Genomic DNA, 25,546 nt, shown 5'->3' with positions numbered 1-25,546 from the left:
TGTTCTTTTAACGTATTTTTTTAAAAAAATGCAATGGATGTATCAATGACATCTTTATATATATGGAATTTTTTTATTGCCTTTTACCCCATGAAATATTTAGAAACAAATATCATTCTGTACAACATTACTAATAGCATACAAGTAAACAGCAGTGATATGCAGACAAATATAATATTTTAGTGTTCTTTATTGTATTCTCTTAGGGGCAGGGAGCATGGCTTTATGTATGTTTGTACATCACTAGTCAAAAGAGTTCTGAAAAGGGTCTATTGGAATATAAATGTGAAATAATAATCTCTCAATTGTTTTCACTTTCTACAGGATGTGGAACAGATGTATTTCAGTTACCCTAATTTCCTTTTCCATCGTACTGCATTAATACAACACCTGAAGTGCAACACTGACATTGTCATTCATACAGAGTTTTCCAACTGTTTCTCACCAGAATGGCTGATTTTCCTCAAGGAAAGTTATCCATATTTTGTGATAATCTCTGACATAGGACTGACCTCTCTACAAGAAGACTATTTACATATATTTATCGCTCATACCTTGTCAAAGAAAATCAGTGTTGTGCTCACTTCAGGACAGGAGTCTGATGCTCTTACAGTTTATGGATATTATGTCCAGAATGTGTATGAACACAGGTTATTTTTTCAGCAGGTAAATTGCAATACATCTTATTTATGGATTTTAGCTAGGAAAAATGTACCATTTATATGTAGAATTATATTTTTAATTAGAACATCTCATTGGCAATTTTTGAATCAAGACTGGATGTTCTAAAATACATGGTCTAGGAATTATTTGGCGAAGTTGGCCAGTGTTATACAGGAGGTCAAACTAGTTTATTACAGTGGTCCCTTCTGGCCTTGGAATCAATGAATTTGAAAACCAGGTTTTTATACATTAAAATTGTGATGCAGTTATAACATTTGGCTTGTCTATATGCTTTTCATCTGAGGATCTTAAAGACCTCTGCATACATTAATTCATTTGGGGCAAAAACTTGAACCCTTCTCCATAGCAACATGCTAGGCTATAGGATTCAGTGCTGTGTGGCTCTTCCAGTGCTCATTGCCATGGGAATAAGGGGAGGGTAGGGGATGAGAGAGAGAGGCACAACGTGTTACTTCAGTTTGCAGTAACCTAGTCCAGCTAATCAGGCTGGGTTGAGGATTTGGCACTTAATTACTGTACCTTAAATGGTCCGATCCTTCTTTCCTTACACTGAGTAATACCATACTCTGTGGGTGATCTGATTGAAATCCCTGGGACTGCTACTAAGTTATACTCACTGTGGGTAAGGATGGGAGAATTAGGCCCTATGTTGTTATCCTCATTTTGCAGAGGGGGTAAACTCAGGTTATAGAGTGGCTAATGTACTTGCACAAGTTTACATAGTGGGTTAGTGATGGGCCAGGTGTAGATTACAGATTTCATGACTCCCGGTCCTCAGCTTTAATTTATTTTAGACAGAAACAGTTCTGGTTCCCTGGTGCCTATTTGCCATGAATTTGTCCTTGAAGAAAGCTTATATGATGAACTGTAGATCATATTCATGGTCACCCTTAAGTTCCTAATGGCCTGGACTTCCCAAATACCTGTTGAAATACAGTTTATTAGGCAGCCTCAGGAATTTATGAGTAGCATGTCTCTTTTCCTGTACTGTTCATTTAGGGCCTGATCCAAAGACTTCAATAGGAACCTTTCTATTTACTTCAGTGGGTGTGCATCATGCCCTGATTTTGTTTAACATATATAGTAAGTGATAACACTTGAGTTTAGGTCTTGGGCATGTGGTTTTTACCCTATTGTGACAAAGGAATTTTCTTTACAAGTGATGTTAGTTTTAGACATAAGCAGAGTGCCCATCTAAACTCATTTTCCACTAGTATTTGAGCTTAAACTTTGGGTAAAATTTTCAAAAGCACTGAAGTGACTTAGTCACTTAAGTCCCATTTTCAAAAGTGCCTGTGACTTTTGAAAATGGGACGTAGGCACTTAACAAAATTTTCCCTTTGACTTTAATGTATAACTTTGACTTGTATACTTTTATTCTCATTTAGCATGAAAAGGATCTGCAACATACTTGTGAAGCCATGGTCAAACACTTACAAAAATTCCAGACTACAGCCTATCTGTATAATTTAAAGCTGAGCTTGAGAAACATACAAGAAGAGGTAACTTAACTATTTTACAATCTTTTTTCTAGTTACACAGCTCAGTAACAAAAAGTGTGTTCATGTAGCAATCTGTCAGTTGTGCAGTAGAAGTCAGATAATGGTCTTGTGGAAGAGGCCATGGGACCCACTCCCAAATCCCATGGATTCCTTTGGAATTCCAGGGGTCTCACTATGTACTAAACTATTCACAACAAAGGATATTTTTTGGAAAAGAGATTGCTTACAGGGATATTTCATAATAATAATATTTAGCACTTACACTGTGTTTTTTTATTCAAAACATTAGACAAATATTAATCTGATATATTGATTTTAGGTTACTGTATAGCAAGGGTGGCCAAACTGAGCCTGAGAAGGAGCCAGAATTTACCAATGTACATTACATATTACTGTGGCTCTCTGGCAATGATTATATAAATACACCTCTACCTCGATATAACGCTGTCCTCGGGAGCCAAAAAATCTTACTGCGTTATAGGTGAAACCACGTTATATCGAACTTGCTTTGATCCGCCGGAGTGCACAGCCCCGCCCCCCCGGAGCACTGCTTTACCACGTTATATCAGAATTCGTGTTATATCGGGTTGCGTTATATCGGGGTAGAGGTGTATATGTATATGTGTGTGTGTTGATAATGTATATTTATTATACATTTATAATGTATAGTTAATAATAACAACTTAATCTTTTACTTAGAGGGACTTCTGGCAATCTTTGCTTTCAACAATTCCCTTGAAGTTTGGTTTGTGTTCAGTTGGCCCACATGAAACAGTTCTCTTAAGCGGCTGTCTGTCAAAACAGATCAGTGCTTGGATATCACATGTTTGAGTGACAAGAAAACAGACTCACAAAGATAGGTCAAGACAAACATCGAGATTAATTTTAGGGTTGCACCTCTGATGTTGGGGTATTTATCCTTTTTTTTATCCCCTCGGTCTTCTGGACAGATTTCAATCTGTCATCTTCGAAAAGTTCTATTATTTCCATCTGGGATGCTGCTTCATCAGTGACTAAAGGGGGCTTCAGACAATCGGCTTCAGCATGAAAAGGGTCAATCAGAAATCTGATTTGAGGTCTTTTCTGCTGCAAATCTTGGATTCTTTCCTCAAAACTGTCCTTAAGATCTTTAATCACGCTCACATACCTAGTTGTGCTCCATTTTAGGGGTTCTGCTGCATCTTCTTTTGATCTGGCTTGAAGTTGTAACATTGAGGGAAAGTGTGTCAGCTCTCCCTTAAGCATTTGTCTGTGAAACAACTGCAGCTTATTCATGAATGCAAATACGCCTTGCACTAGATCAGACAGCAACTGGAATTTTCCTTCTAAGTTCACGTTTAGTTTATCCAAATGCAGCAGCATGTCTGCAAGAAACGCCAAGTCTAGAACCCATCCAGGATCTGTAAGCTCAGGGTGTATTGTGTGCTTCTCCTCCATAAGCAATTTTACTGGTTGCAGGAGCTTGAAAAAACAGGAAATAACTTTATCTCTCGAGAGCCATCGATCTGCACAGTGAAATGGCAAATTGGCAGGGAAGTCGTCTTCATCCAGATTTCTAGATACCAGTTGCTCCCGATGAATAATACAGTGAAATGTCCAAAATTCAGGAAAGCTCTCGTCAGACTTATAAAGCTCTACTAATCCATTCGCAGACCCCACATGGACAGAGCCCCGCCCGTTGCAATGGCAGTGAGCTTCTGTGAAGGCAAGTGGCTTTTCGCAACTACCAACATCAACGCCTCCTTTAGATCTTGTCCACGAGTTCTGTACTTTAGTGACACGATATCGAGGAGTTCTTCCCTTACAACACAGTCGTCAGACACAGTGCAGACAAATACCGTTAATAAGGTTTATCCTGCGCATGGCACAACTCATCCAAAGCAATGTTCAAATACTCACACTGCTGAAGTTGCGAGCGCGATTTGATGTCACTGTTTAGGTCGGAGATTCTGTGTTCTGTTGTGCAGTGTGAAAGTGTGAGGGGGGCTTTATGCCTCATCCTCACTCCTCCATCCTCCCCCCCAGAGCCTCCTGAACGCTGCCGCGAAAAGGTTGATTGCAGCGGGAAGGAGGCATGGGGGAGGGAGGAGGAGGCGTTGATTGGGGGCACACCAGCAGGCGGGAGATGCTGGAGGATGGAGTTGGGGCTGATAGGGCTGCCGGTGGGTGCTGAGCACCCACCATTTTCCTCCAGAGTCGGCTCCTAGCAGGAGCCACATATTATCTTCTGAAGGGCTGCATGTGGCTTCGGAGCCACAAGTTGGCCACCCCTGCTATACAGAAACATTGTAAATCTTCCTTCGTGAGCTTAAAGAATAATTTTCAACAATTACAAACCCTCTGCCACCCTGAGTATAAATTCCCCTGTCAGGGGGCACTAGCTTAGTTGAGGACCACCAAATCCAAGAGTTTGAGGGTGCATTTTTATGACTAGTTTTCCCATTCATTTTTAAAGTATTAAATATGCCTACTATGCCATTGACCTTCTTATAGTCCTATCGAAGACAATAGTAAAGCTCCCATTGACTTCAGTTGGAGCCAGACCAGCTGGCTCCAGAAGCTGATATTCACCCCCAAAACTACTGGCTTTTTCCACATGGGGCCTTATTGAAAGTCTCTTAAAGTCAATAGAAATATTTAGTGGGCTTTGGATTGTAGTAGAATTGCTTTTAAAAAAACAAGTTTTTAATAACTCACTATCCCAGGAGCAGAAAAGGAAACTATTTTAACTAACTTTTTTTCCTTTCTGTATATCTTGATGTACTGCTTTTCTTCATTGATTGAGTTATATAAAGATAAATGTATATGTCTCCTTTATAATCTTTTCATTATAAAAATAATAATATTAACACCTTATGATTGTAGGTATGTCGGACTATTTTGCTGCTGAAGCACCTGTGGCCAGAAGGAGCCGACATTAGATGTATTGTTTGTGTTCTTACATGTATAGTGGGATTAAAAATGTACAGTAACATGTTAGAAAATGCAAAAGTCTCTGAGGAAACAAAGGAACAACTAACAAAAAATTTCAGTCAAAAGGTGAGATTTCTTTATAACTTCTCATCACCTGTTCATTCTCTTAACATAAGTATTTTGGTCATATTGGAGAGGATTGTCCCCCAAGATCCCATGCTGAAGAGGGTCCCAGTGGCTTCTGCAGCACCATGTCTTGCTTCCTCTGTGTATCTGCTGGTCCAGAGAACTGCATGGAAAGGGAACATCGACTGGGCGGATTGGCAGAAAAGTGAGTGGCCCGGGGGGTGAACTTCATCCTACTACCACCCCTCTGACTAGGAAAAAATGATGTGGATTGGGGCTGTATTATCTTTTCTACAGAATCCTCTCTGCGGATGAGATCCCCACCTAAGGGGTCCCCACTTAAAAGTGGGCAGCCATAGCCAGAAAGAGTTCCTGGCAGTGGTGCTCCAGTGGAGTTGCACCATAGGTAGGGATAGAGCTGCTCTGGGCCATAGTTGGTGTGAAGGAACAGGACATTATGCCACCTACTGAAGCCACTGGAATCCCCAAGGAATTCATGGGGTTTGGAACTGGGTCCCATGGCCTCTTTCCTGAGAAGTTTTACCTTAGGAGGCAATCTTGCCTATTACTCTTTTTTCCCGTTCCTCATACACAACAGTATAATAACCACTGTAGAGGAATACAATTTTTCATATTTTTTGCATTCAGGGAAAAAGTCTCAATTTCTTCCTTGCCATATGTAACCCTTCATCAATATCCCTTTTTAATATATAATTATGCTAAAGGTCTTATGTTTTAATTAGTCTAAGATGGAAGCAGTGTAACAGCATATATGTAGAGTAGCACATATGGTAGATCGTAGGAACATATTGAAAAAATAACTATGATAACTAATTATCTCAAAATTAATTAATAGGGTTTACAAAGAGAAAAAACCCACATAGGACTCTATTTAAATATTAGCTTCTCATCTTAAAATAACATAATTTCTATCCAGACAGATTGGTAATTGGTTTACTAAATTCCATATGATTTTCAATGGTCACATTACTTCCCTCTTGGATTTATAATGAAAGTGGAAGTGATAATTGATCCTCAGTTATCTAATGCTACAATAAAAGGCGTGTGATGAACTAAGTATAGCCAGAAGCGATTGTAACATACAAAATGTATAACAGTAACAGTTTTAGCTGAACTGACAAAGTGAAAAATCACTGAATTATATTTTTAATATGAATTATGTTCACCACTAATTAATATTTATTATTGAGGTACTTAGTGAACCATATATTGGTTATGTCCCAATAGGAGAAAAGTGAATCATTAACACTGGAAGAAGCCGCAGACCTGTGTAGATTGCAGTGCCTCAGTGTGGTTTTTCTTCTCCACTTGCCTCTTTCACAACGAGCTCGGATTAGGATAATCAATTCCTGCTGGACTAAGCAAGTTTTACCATTTATAATCATGGTAGGTGTACCAGGGCCTTGCCTCCTCTGGCATCGGGTGCAGCAAATGCCTCCGTTTTCCTTTTCTTGGTAGGGTACTCTAGCCCCCTGGCCAGGGCCAGCTCCAGGCACCAGCTTACCAAGCAGGTGCTTGGGGCAGCCACTTCCGTGAGGGGCGGCACGTTCAGCTGTTCGGTGGCAATTCGGCGGACGGTCCCTCACTCCTGCTCGGAGCGAAGGACCTCCCGCTGAATTGCCGCCACAGATCACGATTGCGGCTTTTTTGTTTTGTTTTTTTTTTGTTTGGCTGCTTGGGGTGGCCAAAACCCCGGAGCCGGCCCTGCCCCTGGCCACACCATACAAATGTATTGTACATAGTACAGTGGCAGCCTGGAAGGTCTTTAGATCTTTTAAAAGCAAGTGGAGTTTGAACAGCTTGCCGTTGAAGCAGAGTGGTCCAGTAGGTAGTCTGGGAGTACAAGACTGAGTTTATATTCCAAGCTCTGCCACTGGCCTGCTGTGCGACCTTAGACAAGTCACATCACCTTTCACTGCTTCATTTTACCAGTCTGTAAAAATTGGATCGACATACCTTCTTTTGTAAAGTGCTTTGAGCTCTTCAGATAAAAAGTGCTATGTAAGAATTAACTGCATTTTTTTAATAGCAACAACATTGTGACTATTTTGTTCTGAAGCAACTAGAAGATGAAAGTGACTGGAAATTGGATTTAACTCACCTGCCTGATTTAAGGGACAATTCACTGTTAAAGAATCTTTCACATTACTATGAAATAGAATACTGCTCAGGTATTTATCTTTGCACTTGAATAATTTGCTTTTTTAATATCTAATTTTATTAAGTTTATAAATGAAAAGCAAAAGTATTAGCTAATGAGTATGTGTGTGTGTGTGTGTGTGTGTGTGTATGTATTATATTACTATTATATATAGTAATAAAGTTATTTTATGGAATAGTGGAAAAAGCATTTTCAGTATGGAATCCAGAGAATTAGATGCATAGCTCCTGTCACTTAACAAGAATCTGTTCAGACCCACTTTCCCTGGTCACACCCATGCCGCTATGAATATGCAAAAGCAAGGAGGGGAGGTGGTATAGGTTAGACTATGAGGACTCCGTGCCACTTGAATATTGTCTTATGTTCATAGAATTGTAGGAGTGGAAGTGACCTCAAGTGGTCATCTAGTCCAGTCCCCTGCACTCATGGCAGGACTAAGTATTATCTAGACCATCCCTGACAGGTGTTTAAAAATCTTAAAAATCTCCAGTGATGGAGATTCCACAACCTCCATGGGCAATTTACTCCAGTGCTTAACTACCCAGAGACTTAGGAAGTTCTTCCTAGTGTCCAACCTAAACCACCCTTGCTACAATTTAAGTCCATTGCTTCTTGGCCTATCCTCAGAAGTTAAGGAGAACAATTTTTCTCCCTCCTCTTTGTAACAACCTTTTATGTACTTGAAAACTGTTATGTCCCCTCTCAGTCTTCTCTTCTCCAGACTAAAACCCAATTTTTCCAATCTTCCCCCATATATCATGGTGTCTAGACATGTAATCATTTTTCTTGTGCTTCTCTGGACTTTCTCCAGTTTGTCCACATCTTTCCTGAAATGTGGTGCCTGGAACTGGATACAATACTCCAGTTGAGGCATAATCAGTGTGAAGTAGAGTGGAAGAATTACTTAACATAAGAATGGCCTTAGTCAGAGCAAAGGTCCATCTAGCCTAGTATCCTGTGTTCCGACTGTGGCAAATGCCCGGTGCCCCAGAGGGAATGAACAGAACAGGTAATCATCAAGTGATCCATCCCCTGTTGCTTATTCCCAGCTTCTGGCAAACAGAATCTAGGGACACCATTCCTGCCCATCCTGGCTAATAGCCATTGATGGACCTATCCTCCATGAATTTATCTAGTTCTTTTTTGAACCCTGTTATGGCCTTGGCCTTCACAACATCCTCTGGCAAGGAGTTCCACAGGTTGACTGTGCATCGTGTGACGAAATACTTCCTTTTATTTGTTTTAAACCTTCTGCCTATTAATTTCATTTGGTGACCCCCTAGTTTTTGTGTTATGAGAAGTAGTAAACAACACTTCCTTATCTACTTTCTCTACACCAGTCATGATTTTATAGACCTCAATCATATCTCCCCTTAACCGTCGCTTTTCCAAGCTGAAAAGTCCCAGTCTTACTAATCTCTCCTCATACGGAAGCCATTCCATACCGCTAATCATTTTTGTTGCCCTTTTCTGAACCTTTTCCAATTCCAATATATCTTTTTTTGAGATGGGGTGACCACATCTGCTCACAGTATTCAAGATGTGGGCATCCCATGGATTTATATGGTGGCAACATGATATTTTCTGTCCTATTATCTATCCCTTTCTTAATTATTCCCAGCATTCTGTTCACTTTTTTGACTGCTGCTGCACATTAAGTGGATGTTTTCAGAGAACTATACACAATGACTCCAGGATCTCTTTCTTGAGTGGTGAGATCTCTGTAAGCTGCATGGAAACTCTTTTACTTACTTACAGCAATTTATTTACTTACAGCAATTGTCTTCCTTACAACACTTCTGCTAATACATCCCAGAATAATGTTTGCTTTTTTTGTAACACTGTTACACTGTTGACTCATATTTAGCTTGTGATCACTATAACCCCCAGATCCCTTTCTGCTGTACTCTTTCCTAGGCAGTCATTTCCCATTTTGTATGTATGCAACTGATTGTTCCTTCCTAAGTGGAGTACTTTGCATATGTCCTTATTGAATTTCATTCTGTTTACTTTCTCCAGTTTGTCCAGATCATTTTGAATGTTAATCCTATCCTCCAAAGCACTTGCAACCCTCCAGCTTTGTATTGTCCATAAACTTCATAAGTGTACTCCCTATGCCATTATCTAAATCATCGATGAATATATCAAACAGAACCAGACCCAGAACTGATCCTTGCAAGACCCCACTTAATATGCCCTTCCAGCTTGGCTGTGAACCACTGATAACTATTCTCTGGAAATAGTTTTCCAACCAGTTATGCAACCACCTTATAGTAGCTCCTTCTAGTTTGTATTTCCCTAGTTTGTTTATGAGAAGGTCATGCGAGACAGTATGAAAATCTTTACTAAAGTCAGGATATACCGGATCTACTGCTTTTCCCCTATCCACAGGGCTTGTTACTCTGACAAAAAAAGCTATCAGGTTGGTTTGACATGATTTGTTCTTGACCAATCCATGCTGACTATTACCTATCACCGTTATTATCTTCTAGGTATTTGAAAATTGATTGCTTAATTATTTGCTCCATTATATTTCTGGGTACTGAAGTTAAGCTGACTGGTCTATAATACCCTGGGTTGTCCTTATTTCGCTTTTCATAGATGGGCACTGTATTTGCCCTTTTCCAGTCCTCTGGAACCTCTCCCATCTTCCATGACTTTTCAGAGATAATTACTAATGGCTCAGATATCTCCTAAGTCAACTGCTTGAGTATTCTAGGATGTATTTCATCTGATCCTGGTGACTTGAAGACATCTAACTTGTCTATATAATTTTTAACTTGTTCTTTCCCTATTTTAGCCTCTGATCCTACGTCATTTTCACTGGCATTCACTATGTTATACATCCAATCGCTACTAACCTTTTTAGTGAAAACTGAAACAAAAAAGTAATTTGGTACTTCAGCCATTTCCACACTTTCTGTTATTGCCCCCCCTCCGCCCCCATTGAATAATGGGCCTACCCTGTCCTTGGTCTTCCTCTTGCTTCTAATATATTTGTAGAATGCTTTCTTGTTACGCTTTATATCTCTAGTTAGTTTAATCTTGCTTTGTGCCTTGGCTTTTCTAATTTTGTCACTACATCCTTTTGTATTTGTTTATATTCATCCTTTGTAATTCAACCTAGTTTCCACTTTTTGTATGACTCTTTTTTGAGTTTCAGATAATTGAAGATCTCCTGGTTAAGCCAAGGTGGTCTCTTGCCATATTTCCTATCTTTCCTAAACAGTGGGATAGTTTGCTCTTCTGCCCTTAATAATGTCTCTTTGAAAAACTGCCAATGCTCTTGAACTGTTTTTTCCCTTAGACTTGCTTCCCATGGGATCTTATGTACCAACTTCCTGAGTTTGCTAAAATTATGTCTGCCTTGTTGAAATCCATTATCTTTATTGTGCTGTTTTCCCTCCTACCATTCCTTAGAATCATGAACTCCACCATTTCATGAACACACTAACCTAAGCTGCCTTCCACTTTCAAATTCTCAACTATTTCCCAAAATGAAATCTAGACAGCCTCTCCCTTAGTAGCTTGCTCCACCTTCTGAACTAAAAAAAATGTCTCCATACATTCCAAGAACTTGTTGAGTAATCTGTGCCCTACCGTGTTATTTTCCCAACAGATGTTGGGGGATTCCTTTTAAATTTGGCCAGCTTTCTCACTTGTTTTGTTTTGCCAGAGTAGCTCAAAGAAGCCAGAATAGGGAGCAGGTTCTGATCCTTGAATCACTGGAGTTGCAGGTTAAAATCCCAGGAAGTTTTTATTTTTAATCCTTTTGTTTCAAATAAAACTTTAAAAACTGGGGTTCTGTCTGCTCTGTATAGACATTAAAGATCTCATGACAATTTTCATAAGAGTAACTGAGGGCTAGAAACTTTAAAAAATGAAATTGAGATGTCATGAAATCACATGAATGTGAGAGCTTGGGCTTTAAGAAAACCGTCTGATATCAGGAGACTAACAATAAAATTGTGAGAGCTAGCAACACAACAGGTTGAAGATGAAGCTTTGTCGCAGGAACTTCTTCCAGAGCTTTCCTGCTCTTCTGACACTCTCTTCCAAGGGTTTCTCTGTGGGAAGGGTAATTTGGGCCCATGAAAGCAATTTATGCAGTAAAATGAATCCAGTCTAAAGGTTCAGTTCTCCTGCATATATCTAATCCAAACAATCTTGAAGGAACTTCCAAAGAAAGTATAAATTGGGCATATAACAATAGTTGGCATTTATAACACCATCCATTATTCTTTGGGGAATAAAGGGAATTTTCTAAAGCCCAGATCCTGCAATGAGTTTTTTGCGGGGAGAACCCCCATCTTTATTCAGGGCCTCAGGGGCTTCAGTTGCAGAATCGAGGCCTAAAATTGCTATTTGTATACTCCCCAATATATTTTCCCGACCATATTTAGATACATTGTATACATCCAAGGCTACCAACAATTGTGAATGCACCCTTTCTGCCCTGTTGTAATACCCAAAGGACACTGTCAGAATTGGGCCCTATTGTTGTGGATGCTGTATAAACACAGATAAAGAGGCAGTCCCTTTTCCAGAGAACTTTCATTGTAAAATCTCATTTTTCTTTTTTTTTGTGTGTGTGTGCATAGGGTTACATTTTGAATTGGGCAAGGAAATTAAGTGTGAATACCAGTATCTGTGGAATACGGTAACAAAATTAGCTTCCAGCTGTGATTTTGGAGATGCTTTCCCAGTGAGAACTACTTCACAACTGTTTCTTGAACAGAAACAAATGGTATTTAAAGGTACTAACAACTGTATAAAAATGACTGGTATAAGCATAATAATAATTGCCAGTTATAAAATGTTTTACATAGTCAAAGTGCTATACAGTTATGAGCTTTTTAATTCTTTCCCTTCTAATAATTTATGACTTTATGGGTCTGTTCATTGAAGTCAGTGACAAAACTCCCATTTGATGCCAAAAGGAGTCTGATTAGGCCCTATGCATGAAATCCTGGTCCCATTGAAGTCAATGGAAATTTTGCTATTGACTTCACTGGGGCCAGGATGGCACCCTGTGGATTTGATTTTCAGCCCCAAACAAGGCCCTTTGTGCTGGCAAAAGGCCTAAAGCAGAGTAAAGAAAATGATAATCTAAAAGCTCTGTTTCAGTCTGTGGACGAATTTTCTCAATGTACAGGCACTGTGGTAGATGCAAGAAGGCTGTCTCTCAAGGACTTCCTCACAAGCACTGGCATGTTGAGCGTGCTGGGGGCAGAGCTGGAGCAGGGACAAGTATGGCAGGAGTAGGTCTATAGCATACAGTGCTGTGGAGATTCCAGGCAGCACTGCAGCCCATAAGGCAGCCCTAGGAGGATGCTGCAACCTAAACATGCCCTCTGGGCTGTCTGATTACATTGGGAGCCATATAGCAGCCCAGAATCAGAAGGGTGAAAAGTTGGCTTAAGGACCATTTAGCCCCCGCCTCTGGACTGGGCTGCAAGATCTGTGACTTTCACTGTTTATCTTTATCAGGCATTTATTCTTTCCATACTTGAGGGTAACTTCGGTTAAGCTTTTCAAATGTTTTGTTAAAACACTGAAGTGTTCTCCAGAAGACTTTTGTAATATAAAAGGAGGTCTCTTGTGTTCCCCACATCTCTTGTGAATCATCACAGGGGCCATATACAATCAGGTTCATAATTTATATTAAATGTATACCATAATATTACAAATTCTGCTTTGACATCACTGATTATTACTTAACTTGTATTTCTTGTTACAATTTGATTTATAACATACAGTTGACAAAAATTATCAGGATGTTGTATATACGTTTTGCTCTTTGGAATTGCAGAAGGTAACATAAGAGTGTATGTTTTAGTTAACCAGTATTTATCACATTTTCATTCACACTGCAAAGAATCTAAGGAAGAAATTCCCAGTATAGGGCTCATCCCAGTGAAATCTGACCTTGTTGAAGATTATGCTGGAGCTGTTTTGGCAGATTTACCTATTTTAAGCAGGTACATTCTTTTGACATTTGTCTGGGTTTTTCTTTTTTAATTAAACGAGATACTATGGGCTGATTCTTCACTGCCCTGCATCTTATGTCATTATTTACACTTGTGCAAAGCAGCATAAAATGCTACTGTTCATTTAGGTAGTATTTTATATCCACTTTGAACTGGTTTAAATATTAACATTAGGTGCAGGGTAAGGATGACTCGGACTCTAAATCCTGACTCCATATTGTATTCTTTATGCAGTTATTGATTAGCATTATAGTCTCTGATAATGTTTGCTCTACAGTTTCAAGTAGCTGCTTTTACCATACAATGTGTACTTGAAGACCCAGATACTGATCCCAGAGAAGCCAATCACAGAATGCAAATTGATTCAAATGAAAGCTTTGCCGGAATAAAGATTAAGTAACTATAGAGTCATAGATTTTATGGATAACATAATTTAATCCTAGTAACAGGCTCTGTATTGGGGGGGGGGCAAGGGGGAGAAATCTTTCCCTCCACCCAGGCCAATAAATTGCTTCAGAGTTGCTCCACTCTGGGGGTTAGTTGCCATTTAAACCCCCAATGAGCCCCTGCTCTGAGTGGAGAATCTTTGTGGCAATAGATTCTCTCCATTTGTCCCTTCCTTGGAGTTCTCCTGCTCTGCTCAGATACCTGCTGCACATTCCCACTCATGGGGTACGTCTATACTTACCTCCGGGTCCGGCGGTAAGCAATCGATCTTCTGGGATCGATTTATCGCGTCTTGTCTAGACACGATAAATCGATCCCGGATCGATCCCGGAAGTGCTCGCCGTCGACGCCGGTAATCCTGCTCCGTGAGAGGAGTACACGGAGTTGACGGGGGAGCCTGCCTGCCACATGTGGACCCGCGGTAAGTTCGAACTAAGTTACTTCGACTTCAGCTACGTTATTCACGTAGCTGAAGTTGCGTATCTTAGTTCGAAGTGGGGGGTTAGTGTGGACCAGCCCATGGAGTCCTCACCGAGCTGTGTTCTGTGACACACAAAGGATGTACCCCTCTTGTACTGACTCCCAAATCCAGTTCCTGACTTTGACAAAATTGTGCATGGAACTTATTTGTTTCTGTGGCCAAGAAATGTGGATTTGTACTAAACTAAGTATCAAATATGAAGTCAGACAATACAGATGTGCACCTATTAAAGATTAGTTCTGTGACTTATGCTATATAATTCTTCACTAATCCATAAAGAATTAAGTGGGGAGGACAGGAAGCCACTAGAGCAAAATGAAGTCATGAGCAATCAGGTGGCTGCCACAGAAGAATTAAGAATATCAGGTGAACAAAAAGATCTCTTTGGTATGACATGCTCTTCCTGTCAGTATTATGTATTACAATGAATGCCAAAACATTTTGTTTATAATTAAGTGGGTATAAGGCTTGTTATGTAGGATGTGCCAGAAAACTAAACATACGTAAGTATCACTGTATATACTGTGTGTATTTTTCAGCAATAATCCTGCAGTTACTTCACTTATTAAACAAACAGAATTTGATGAACTTCGGCATTGGCATTCAGGCAAACCTCTCAGTGATGATTATGACAGAACGAAGTGCAGCAATGATGGTAAAAAACATAAAACCTACTTGTCTAGTTGGATAAAACTCTACTGTTGTCAAGGTTATCACATTTTAGAGGAAAGACTGCTGTAATTCCAGATAATTTTCCACATATTATATAAATATACTTCAAAAGGGTATTACAATAATTAGTTTTATATTAAATATATTTTGCCTGATTACATTAATTTATCTTGAATAGCCCAAGGAGTTATGACACAATCAGTGCTACAAGCCATATTTTCATGAGGCTCCCTTTTGCAAAAATTTGTTCAAATTTTTTTCCCCCTGTGCAGAAATTTGCACATAGACAATATATATGTACACATACAATTTGGTATTTAAAATTGCAGTTTGGGTAACTGTATTTAGCTACTCAGTTTATATGCATAAGGGTTCAGATGACTGCGCAAATGGGGGCAAGGCTAGATTTACCCTATGAAAATAGCATTAGAAAGCAAAATAACTTGTATACTTTTTAATTTTCTGGCAATTTTTCCTATTTTCACATAACCAGAAAATAAACCAGGACTCAACATTGATCTTAGATTTGCACATTTGCATTATCGAATTAAATATACATTTGAGGGGCTACCAGCCACTTGTATACAAAACTATTGCTCTGTTGAAAAATTACCATCTGCCAGAGCATTATATCGTGAATAAAACATCTTATGAGGAGTTTTACAGGAATTCTGTGTGATTATTAACAGATAGTTATTCATTTATAAAACAACTAGTGTAAACTCAATGCGGCAGATTCATCTCTGGTATCACTTTACTATTTACATAATGGATATGTACACCTGCTATGTATATGTCTAGTGATAGTGTCATATTCATATTTAATCCCCACAAAACACAAAGTGGCCAGATGCTCAGATGCCATGATAATGGGCATAGGATAAGAATGTGAATAGAACAGAATAAACTAGAATAAAAAAAGCTTTGACCAATAAGTGTCTCAAGCCATATTATAATTGATGTTGGATGTGCTTCTTTAACAGCTTTGGACAAATTCATTCCTGGTGGAACTCCACAATCCATTACATTAGTCATCTTTTCCACTCCAGCCCAGTTGCTATATGCTGCAGATAGATGAGCTGCTTTATATTTTTACTTTTAAGTTAAATAATTGAATTAGTAGCACTTAAAAATGGCTTCTAATTCAGCTTTCTAAAAAAATGACCAACTTTAAAGACACCTTTGAATCTCTATGATATATGGTCTAGAGAAGATATTTGAATCTCTATGATATATGGTCTAGAGAAGATATTTGGCATTGCTCCTGGATGTTCAGCCACTTGAGAAGCACTGGTGAATATAAATTCAAAAGAAACTACCACATCCCTCTCATGACGAGACCTCTCAGCTGCTATGAAGTTTTACTATTAAGTTGTTTTAACCAACTTTCTACCCTGGCTTAAGTAACACCTTCTCATTATTATTTATTGTAATGTAAACTTTGAGTAAGCTGTTTAACATTGCCACTCTTAATGAGAAATCTTTACTACTGTAGTTTGAACACTTATGTAAGGGTCAATATGAAATGATTCATGGTGGTATATGACTTATTACTGACAGTATAATATCTTTGAGACAGATTTTTAAAAGTATTTAGGCACCTAAAGAGTCAAAAAGGGACCGAATGGGATTTCCTTTGAAAGTTATGTGCTGGCATCCAAGAGTTTTTGAAAATCCCAGTAGATACCTGTCTGCATCTTTAGGTGCCTAATGCCTAGATTTTCAAAGATCCATTGCTTTACTTAGCATTGCAAGGTCTAGGGTCCAGATTCACAACAACATGCCTCTTTAGTCTAACACTTTAGTGCCACTCACATTCTCAAAACTACTACCCAGCTGCTGCCTAACCCCATAGGGTATGTTTACATAGCAGTTAAACACCCGGCTGGCCCAGGTCAGCTGACTCAGGCTCTCAGGGCTCAGGCTGTGAGGCTGTAAAACTGCCGTGTAGATGCTTGGGCTGGAGCGCGGGCTCTGGGACCATTCTCACCGACAGGGTCCCAGAGCTTATTTTATAAATGAATAACTATCTGTTAATAATCACACAGAATTCCAGTAAAACTCCTCATAAGATGTTTTATTCACATATAATCCAGCTTGATCCTGCAGGTCTATACCACAATTCTACAGCCCTGCAAGACCAGCCACAGTTGTTTAACTGCTATGTAAAGACCTAAGTCTTCATGGAACTTAGTTTTCATAGGTGGGCACATGCAAAGCTGCCTAAGTCTTGATGCCACCCCATAGTAAATGAGCAGCTCAAAGCACAAATGCCAGCCAAAGCCACAGCAGCTCTGAAGCAGGATTCTCAAACTAGGTGAGAGAATAGCTCTCTTGCCAGCATGCCTACAGGTACAGGCCCAGCACAAACAATAGGTGTGTCCCCCCAGAATACCATTAGCCCAGTGATTAGGGCACTCAGCTGGGATGTTGGAGACTCAAGTCACTGCTCCAATTCAAGCAGAGTGGGGATTCAAACTTGGGTCTCCCACATCCAATGGGAGTATTTTGGAAATACACAGGTATGCTGTTGTGATGGGTTGGATCACAGAAACCCTCTTGGGAGCTGCCACCGGATGTACCAAGACTACCTCTGCCCCTGCCTTCCTTCCCCATCAGCTTAGGACTTCAGTGCCCTGCCTGGTTTGAACCAGACTCGCTAGCCTGCTGCAAACCTAGACCCAGGTCTGAATCACGTCCCCTAACAGCTACAGGCTTATCTGAAAGCAGCTAACAGAAGTGTTCTTGTCTTTAACACTCAGATGCCCAACTCCCAATGGGGTCTAAACCCAAATAAATCCGTTTTACCGAGTATAAAGCTTATGCAGGGCAAACTCATAAATTGTTCGCTCTCTATAACACTGATAGAGAGATATGCACAGCTGTTTGCCCACCCCGGTATTAACACATACTTTGAATTAAATAATAAGTAAAAAGTGATTTTATTAAATACAGAAAGTAGGATTTAAGTGGTTTCAAGTAATAACAGACAGAACAAAGTGAATTACCAAGTAAAATAAAATAAAACATGCCAGTCTATGTCTAATACAGTAAGAAACTGAATACAGATAAGATCCTCACCAGTTCCAGAATGCTTCCTTTTACAGACTAATCTCCTTTTAGTCTGGGTCTATCAATTACTTACACCTCTTGCAGTCACTGTCCTTTGTTCCAGTTTCTTTCAGGTATCTTTGGGGGTGGAGAGGCTCTCTCTTTAGCCAGCTGAAGACAAAATGGAGGGGTCTCCCCTGGGCTTAAATAGACTTTCTCTTGTGGGTGGAGACCCCCTCCTCTCTCCTATGTAAAGTCCAGCTACAAAATGGAGTATTGGAGTCACCTGGGCAAGTCACATGTCCATGTATGACTGAGTTCCTTACCAGCCAAGCCACATTCCTGGGAAAGTCCAGATGTGGATTGGTGTCTCCAAGTTTATTGTTGGCTTAAGTGTTTCTTGATGGGGCACTTACTGAAAATAGTCTTTTCTCAGGAAGCTGACCAACTGCTTCACTACAGCCTACTTAGAATCAAACAAGTATGCAGCCATATTCATAACTTAGAATACAAAAATGATACATGCATACAAATAGGATTAATAGATTTAGTAGATCATGACCTTTACAGAAATATGTTACATGGCATATGTAGCATAAAACACATTCTAGTTATATTATATATATATATATATATATATACACACACATAAGCATATTTCCATAAAGCCTTATGGGTGGCCCCGTCACAGCTGTCTTTTGTGCTGGCCCTGAGCCTGTAGATGTGCTGGTGAGATATCTGTACCCTCACCTAGTTTGAGAATTCAGCTTCAGGGCTGCCAGGACTTTGGGTTGCACTAGGGTTCTGAGCAGCTCACTAGCTGTGAGGTGGTGTTCAGGACTTAGGTGGCTTTACACATGCCCACCTGCGGGGATGTAGGCACCTATGGGAGTTGGCAGCAGTTGAGCAGTAGTTTTGAAAATGCCTAAATGTTGGGCACAAGTGCCTAAGTACTTTTGTGAATCTGGCCCTAAGTACCTAAATCAGTTTTGAAACTGGGACTTAAATTCTTATGTCAGCTAGGTCAGATTTTGAAAAGGTGTTAAAGAGAGTTAAATGCCTATTACCTTTCAAATTCTGGCCCTGGGGCACTTTTGAAAATTTTATCCAAGGGCTAAATTTGGAGCTTTCATCTCTTGTCAAAAAATGAATATATTGGAATTCCACCAATTACCTTATAAGTAAAAAATAATTCTCTCTGTTTGCTGTAGCAAAGTCCAAAGGTCCAAAAGAAAGAAGAGGCATACAAAAGTTACAGTCTTATTATCGACTTTATGGAAGATCGTTAGAAGGCAACATTTCAAAGACAATTGTAACCCAGGTGGATGTGCCCTTGGTTCCCACAAGCACTAAGACTGCTGTCACAAAGACAAAAAAATTACATGTAAGCATATTCAAGTTGTTCCATAGCATACCTATGCTTTCTGCTGACCAGACTCAGATTTTTCCTTCTGGTGTAGTTGCTTTGGTCAAGAATACTTACCTGGGATTTTTCATTTGTCAATCATTAGTAATTTTTATTGAAAGAATAAATCCATCCTTGCACCCTAGATTTAATTGGTAATTAGTGTGAACCCATTTTTATCCCTGTACAGAAATATAAACAAGTAGCTGTGTTTGGAGCTGGAGCAGTAAAATGATAACAGAAAGCTTTAATTTTGGAGACCTATACAATTAGTATGTGATTGAGTAGGAAAGAAAAAAATAAATTTTAGGTAGGGTTGGCTTTTTACAGAACCTTTTCAGAAATAATCTGTTTAAAAATTGAATGAGGTTCTTGAGGTTTGTTTAAATATGCTGCTTGAAAACTATATCAAAATAGCCATTTAAAAGATTAGGAGTACTTGTGGCACCTTAGAGACTAACAAATTTATTTGAGCATAAGCTTTTGTGGGCTACAGCCCACTTCTTCGGATGCATAGAGTGGAACATATATTGAGGAGATATATATACACATACAGAGAGCATGAAAAGGTGGGAGTTGTCTTACCAACTCTGAGAGGCCAATTAAGTAAGAGATTGAAACAATCACACGGAAGATGCAGGTGGCTCATATGAATATTCCAAAATTGAAAAATACATGTGTATGACACATCTTTTATGTCAGTGTATGTGGGTCAAATTAATGTCAATAAGGTACAGTTGAATACAGTACTCTTGGTTCTGAGCTACTGTCAGGGTTCCCTCCCCACTCTGAACATTAGGGTACAGATGTGGGGACCCGCATGAAAGTTCCCCTAAGCTTATTTTCTACCAGCTTAGGTTAAAACTTCCCCAAGGCACAAATTCTCTCTTGTACCTTGGATTAGGTAAACGCTGCCACCACCAAATGATTCAAACAAACATTTAGGGAGGGCCACTTGGAGCCCTATCTTCCCCTAAAATCGCCCCAAGCCCTACACCCCCTTTCCTGGGGAGGCTTGAGAATAAACAAGATGAGCACAAAAACAATCAGATTCTTAAAAAACCTGAACTTTATTAGAAAGAAAAAAGGTAAAAGAAGCACCTCTGGAAAGTTAGAATGGAAGATAATCTCACAGAGCAATTAGATTCAAAACACAGAGGATTTCTCTCTAGGCAAAACCTTAAAGTTGCAAAAACAAAAAAACAAACGGAAAAAAAAACAGGAATACACCTTCCTCTCAGCACAGAGAAAATCACAAGCCAAAACAAAAGATCATCTAATGCATTCCCTTGCTAGTACTTACTAATTCTATAGGAGTTGGATTGCTTGCTTTCTTGATCTGTCTCCGGCAAGAGCCACACGGAACAGACAGAACAAAGCCACAAAGCCTCCCTCCTCCCCCCCAGATTTGAAAGTATCTTGTCCCCTTATTGGTCCTTTGGGTCAGGTGCCAGCCAGGTTACTTGAGTTTCTTAACCCTTTGCAGGTAAGAGGATTTTGTGCCTCTGGCTAGGAGGGATTTTATAGTACTGTATACAGAAAGGTGGTTACATTTTCCTTTATATTTATGACAGCTACAATTTGTGGGTTCAAGTCTCAAGTCTTAGTTGGACTCATGGCTATTACTAACATTTGGGTGAAAGGGATGGCAATAGAGAACATTAGTTTGTATTTGTTTTGAGAAAATATTCCTAACCAATGCAAAATCTAAAAGTTCTTTGATTTTGATTTCCCTGCGTTTGTGACAAATAATGTCTGCATTTATATATCAAGAAAGATTTGATCCTGCAAGCCCTATTCCATATTAAATTGCTGACTAGAATAATACATGCACCATTTCTGATTTTACAGGATACATGAAAAAGTGTACCTGGATGTTAATGGGCAAGATTGAGCAATGAGCAATAGTAATCATTACTGTATTTCTTAGTTAAAATATCATGACCACTTTGTATCATTTAGTGTGGAGTATAGATTTAAGGCCTGATCAAATGCCCATTGAAGTCACCAAGAGTCTTTTTATTGACTTCAGTGGGCATTTGATTAGGTCCCTAATTGTCTTCAATTTACTGAAATACCTGGAATTATAATTAGAATTTTCATTTTTCAGGCTTTAAATAAATGATTTCAAGTTGTGACCTAAATGCTCTTTTTCATTTTATGTGTTTGTGGCTCTTTAGATATTAGAAAGTTAAAGAACTATTTCATATACTTTTAGTATGATTTGTTGAATAAGCCTTTTTTTTGTAAAACATGTACCAGTATTTACCAATAAATTATGACTTGCAGAGAATTCAGTACTATTTTAAACAAAATTCAAAGCAAAACACAACACACAAATGGGGAAAAATCCTATAATTTGCAGTCAGTCGTTATTCAGGCAAAATTCCCATTTACTTCCAAGGACTGGGCTCAAGGCTTACAACATTTTTCATATTGCTTGCACACATTGGTATTTAGTTCTGTATATCTTTATTAATATTTTTTGTAGAAAAGTAAAGCAGAAATAATTGCAGAGGAAAACCAGAAGCGACTAGAAGCTAAAGAAGAGAAGAAAGAACAGGAACAGTGGAGTGCCTTATCTGTGTCAATTGAAAGGGAAATTAAAGAGAATTTTACCTGTGGAATAAATAAACTGGAGAATTTCCTCAAGACATGTCAAAGTAATTCTGTGAAATTCACAGCAGAAATGGCAGGACTGAATGTCTGTTTAGAAGTTTGGAAGGAACACTGCAGAAACCAAGGTATGATTTCTGAATTCATTTTGGGCCACGATCATTCTGCATCCTACATCCCCAGACCCCCCCCCCCCGCCCCCCCCCAAACCCCAAAGCTTTCATTAGACTTTCACAGCTAGAATAAAGGCACATACTAATGCTAATTTTCAAGTATGCATATACACCCATTTGGGGAGAATTAGGCCTCTTTTCAATTGCTGGCCAGAATTTAGCCCTATATTGGCAAATTCAGGATGCCATGAGTCAGATTTAAATTAACCACTTAAACTATGTTGTAACTGTTTTCCTATATCACCAAACAGTAGGCACACATTACTAACATAAAATCTTGATTTCACTGTACAAAATTTAGAAGACTGCATAAGCTGTTCACTGAGCTGAGTTGTGCAATGGAAGGTGACTGGACTGGACTGGTCTGTAGAGCCTGGGGCAGTTAACATCCCCACAACACTACCAAGAGCCTATGTAAAGCTGCAGCTAAAGAATATTATGGAGATTAGGTGCTACAGGAAGTATGTCCTGAAGGGGCCAGAGCAATAGCAACCTATACCCCTTTGATTGGCCCATGCTTACTATTCCATCCTGGACGGTGCCCTAGGAAGGTGTCTGAACAACCAAACAGACATCTAACTTGCTGTGGCTCTAGACCTTGCCTTGTTCTCTGACCCTGACTTCAGCCTGGTAACTGATCTCTGGTCTTTGACTCTGACCTAGACTCTCGCCTCCTGATTCCAGCCTGGTAACTACTGCTGACCTCTGGTCTTTGACCTTTGCTTGACTCTGACTCTGACATTTGCCTAGTGAGCCCAGCTGTAGCAATTACACTGGTACCTGCTCGCAGACTACTGCCTTGTGGCCATCCTTGACTTGGTGACACCAACACAGCAGTGACCATGAGACCAGATGTCCTACGCTCTGGCCCCTTGCAGGTTGGGGCTGTATGGGCAGCAGGAGCGCTTCGTCTGCACATAGTCCAATCACATAGTCCAAGCATGGGGAAAGAGCCATGCCACCTCTCCGGGGATCATTTAAAAATAAAATAAAATAAAATTTAAAAAACACCACACACATGGTTGGAGCAGTGGGGTTGGTTCCCAAAACCTGAAGAGTAGATTGGAAGAACTCCTGATGATTTGATCATATATCAAATGGTTCCTTTATTTATTTTAGGCAAAAAATCAAGAGATTTAAGCATAGCTGTCCAAGTGATGAGGAGAATTCACATACTTCTTGAAAAACACCAGGAACTATTAAAGAAGCCACATGTACAAAAGTTGTCCAGATGTCTGAAATACCTTGGATTTGAGAATTTGGCATGCTCTTTGTCTAGCCTGGTAATTCTTATAGAATACAATTAATTTTTACAGAACATAATTAACTAATGAAATTAAAAGTGGTACAACAAAGATTACTTTGGCACTTGTGCCCATTTCCTGACAGTTTACACCCACTGGGCCTGAACCTGGTTCAACTGAAGCCAACTTCCCAAAGTGTTACTTTACACTGCCATTTATATCATCCAAATGTTGCATTGTAACACTGTAGAACAAGAAAAGATGGTTCTAAACCTCACAGAATGATATAAAATAGAATCTCAACAAAAATTTATACAAGTTATTCAGTCCTGCATGAAATGTAGCTGATATGCAATTATTTATACGGTATGAGCTGTTGTTTTAGGCTTTCTGCAGGCTCAGGGAGATATAACTGCAGCCATTTATACTTGTTTCATGTATTACTTCAGTCTGCTATTTAACAGTGAATAATACTTGTGGAATCAAATCTTTCCATAGCAGACAAATGCAAATGTATATTCAGCTTGACTTAGAGTACATGGACTTTGCTGATAACTATCAGATCCATTAAAAATTTATGGTCACATTCTCACTACATCTGCATGTAGAATTCCCATTGACTTTTATGATTTCATGCATTGCTCAAGCCAGCATTGTATGATCTTCTGTATGGGAGTGTCTGAAAATCACCTCGCCTCCTCAGCACACATCAAACTAATTTTTCAAAGCTTGTATAATGTTCTACAATGCAAAAGCCAGATGCCATTTTCAATTACTCTATCCCTAATTCTAAATCTGACTTGAATTTTAATTTGACCTTGTAGATAATAGAAAGTGACAATGAGAAGATAGTAAAATATACTACTGAGATGGGAGCAGCTCGTTTTCAGCTACAATATATGGGCTGTTACTTGTTCAGAGAAGAGAGGAAAGATCCAGATCCCAGAGTACAGCATTTTATACCAGATACATGGCAGGTAATGTTACATGTAAACTATTTTTAAATAGTGCTGTTAGAGATTCTGTCAAGGTTTTCTTTCAAAATTAAAAAAAGCAATGAATGAGAGTCATACAGGATAATAAACATATTTCATTTCTCTCACTGTTGTAACTTATCCTCTCATTTACTACCTTTTATCCTTTATATACGGTCTTATGCTACTTTCTGTCTTATGCTACTTTAAGCCCAGTCCTGCATTGGGATCTGCTAGTGCTGACTCCCAAGGCCATATGGTGTCTCAGAAGACAATGCAGTGATGTCCTGTGGAAGGCAGTGAAACTCTGCATGGTACAAGACTCTACAGTCACAGATCCCCATGCGAGATCAGGGCCTTAGAATCTAAACTCCTCAGGGCAGGAACCTATCATTTTTTACCTGTCTCTTAAGTATAAAGAATACCTCTGGAACTTTGTGTGCATTGGTATTAAAAATTGTAATATGATACACTTTCATGCATAATCTGAGTTTCAATTTTAAGTTATTTATTGAAAGACAATTAGAAATGTACCAGTGACATGCAAACTTTTTTTTTTGTTTACACAGGGTGGAGAGTAATAGTTTCAGCGCATTTAGTGTGCTATTACTTATTTACACAATAGCTGTAACAAATACATTGTAATGGGGCTGTACATTTAAATATTTCATTGGACTGTCTGGGAAACAATCCCACATTTCTTGTACACCCAAAGCTTCCAATGGGCCAAGGATAAGAAAACCTATCAAATCTATGGGTTTACACTGCAGAGAAACAATTTTTTGTCGGGGGAAAACTCCTACTCTATGGGTAAATCCTCATTGGATTGGCTGCCCTTCTCCATCCGTCTGTCTCTAGGAAAAGAACAGTTGATCCAAGCTGCTGCATGTTCTGAAGGAACACCTGTTCCCTCAGAAAACATAGCAAACATAGCTCTCTCTATATTATTGTAGAAAGGCTGAATCAGAAACAGCTTGCTCATTTCTCATGTTCACACCCGCAAAAATTTCACTTGCTCAAGGAGCAACATAAAACTTGGCAAATATGCTGGGAGTGGGGAAGATATTGCCAGTGCTGCCACTTCCT

The 25,546-nt window shown here is 39.3% G+C and overlaps 1 protein-coding gene across 2 annotated transcripts in view; it reads left to right on the top strand.

Annotated features, from left to right (window-relative positions):
- LOC117878443 (probable ATP-dependent RNA helicase DDX60) overlaps positions 1-25,546 on the top strand; it is a 75,726-nt gene that overhangs the window by 11,481 nt on the left and 38,699 nt on the right. For both annotated transcript variants that reach the window (XM_034772632.1, XM_034772633.1), the window contains 12 exons: positions 325-666; positions 2,073-2,186; positions 5,052-5,225; positions 6,474-6,632; positions 7,276-7,417; positions 12,009-12,164; positions 13,286-13,388; positions 14,865-14,980; positions 19,260-19,432; positions 21,945-22,197; positions 23,362-23,525; positions 24,311-24,463. In XM_034772632.1, coding sequence (XP_034628523.1) covers positions 325-666; positions 2,073-2,186; positions 5,052-5,225; positions 6,474-6,632; positions 7,276-7,417; positions 12,009-12,164; positions 13,286-13,388; positions 14,865-14,980; positions 19,260-19,432; positions 21,945-22,197; positions 23,362-23,525; positions 24,311-24,463 — 2,049 coding nt within the window. The remainder of the gene's footprint in view (positions 1-324; positions 667-2,072; positions 2,187-5,051; positions 5,226-6,473; positions 6,633-7,275; positions 7,418-12,008; positions 12,165-13,285; positions 13,389-14,864; positions 14,981-19,259; positions 19,433-21,944; positions 22,198-23,361; positions 23,526-24,310; positions 24,464-25,546) is intronic.

The sequence above is a fragment of the Trachemys scripta genome, chromosome 5 (assembly GCF_013100865.1).
Source record: "Trachemys scripta elegans isolate TJP31775 chromosome 5, CAS_Tse_1.0, whole genome shotgun sequence".
In the NCBI taxonomy this organism is placed as follows: domain Eukaryota; kingdom Metazoa; phylum Chordata; order Testudines; family Emydidae; genus Trachemys; species Trachemys scripta.
This window is presented reverse-complemented; position numbering and strand designations above follow the sequence as displayed.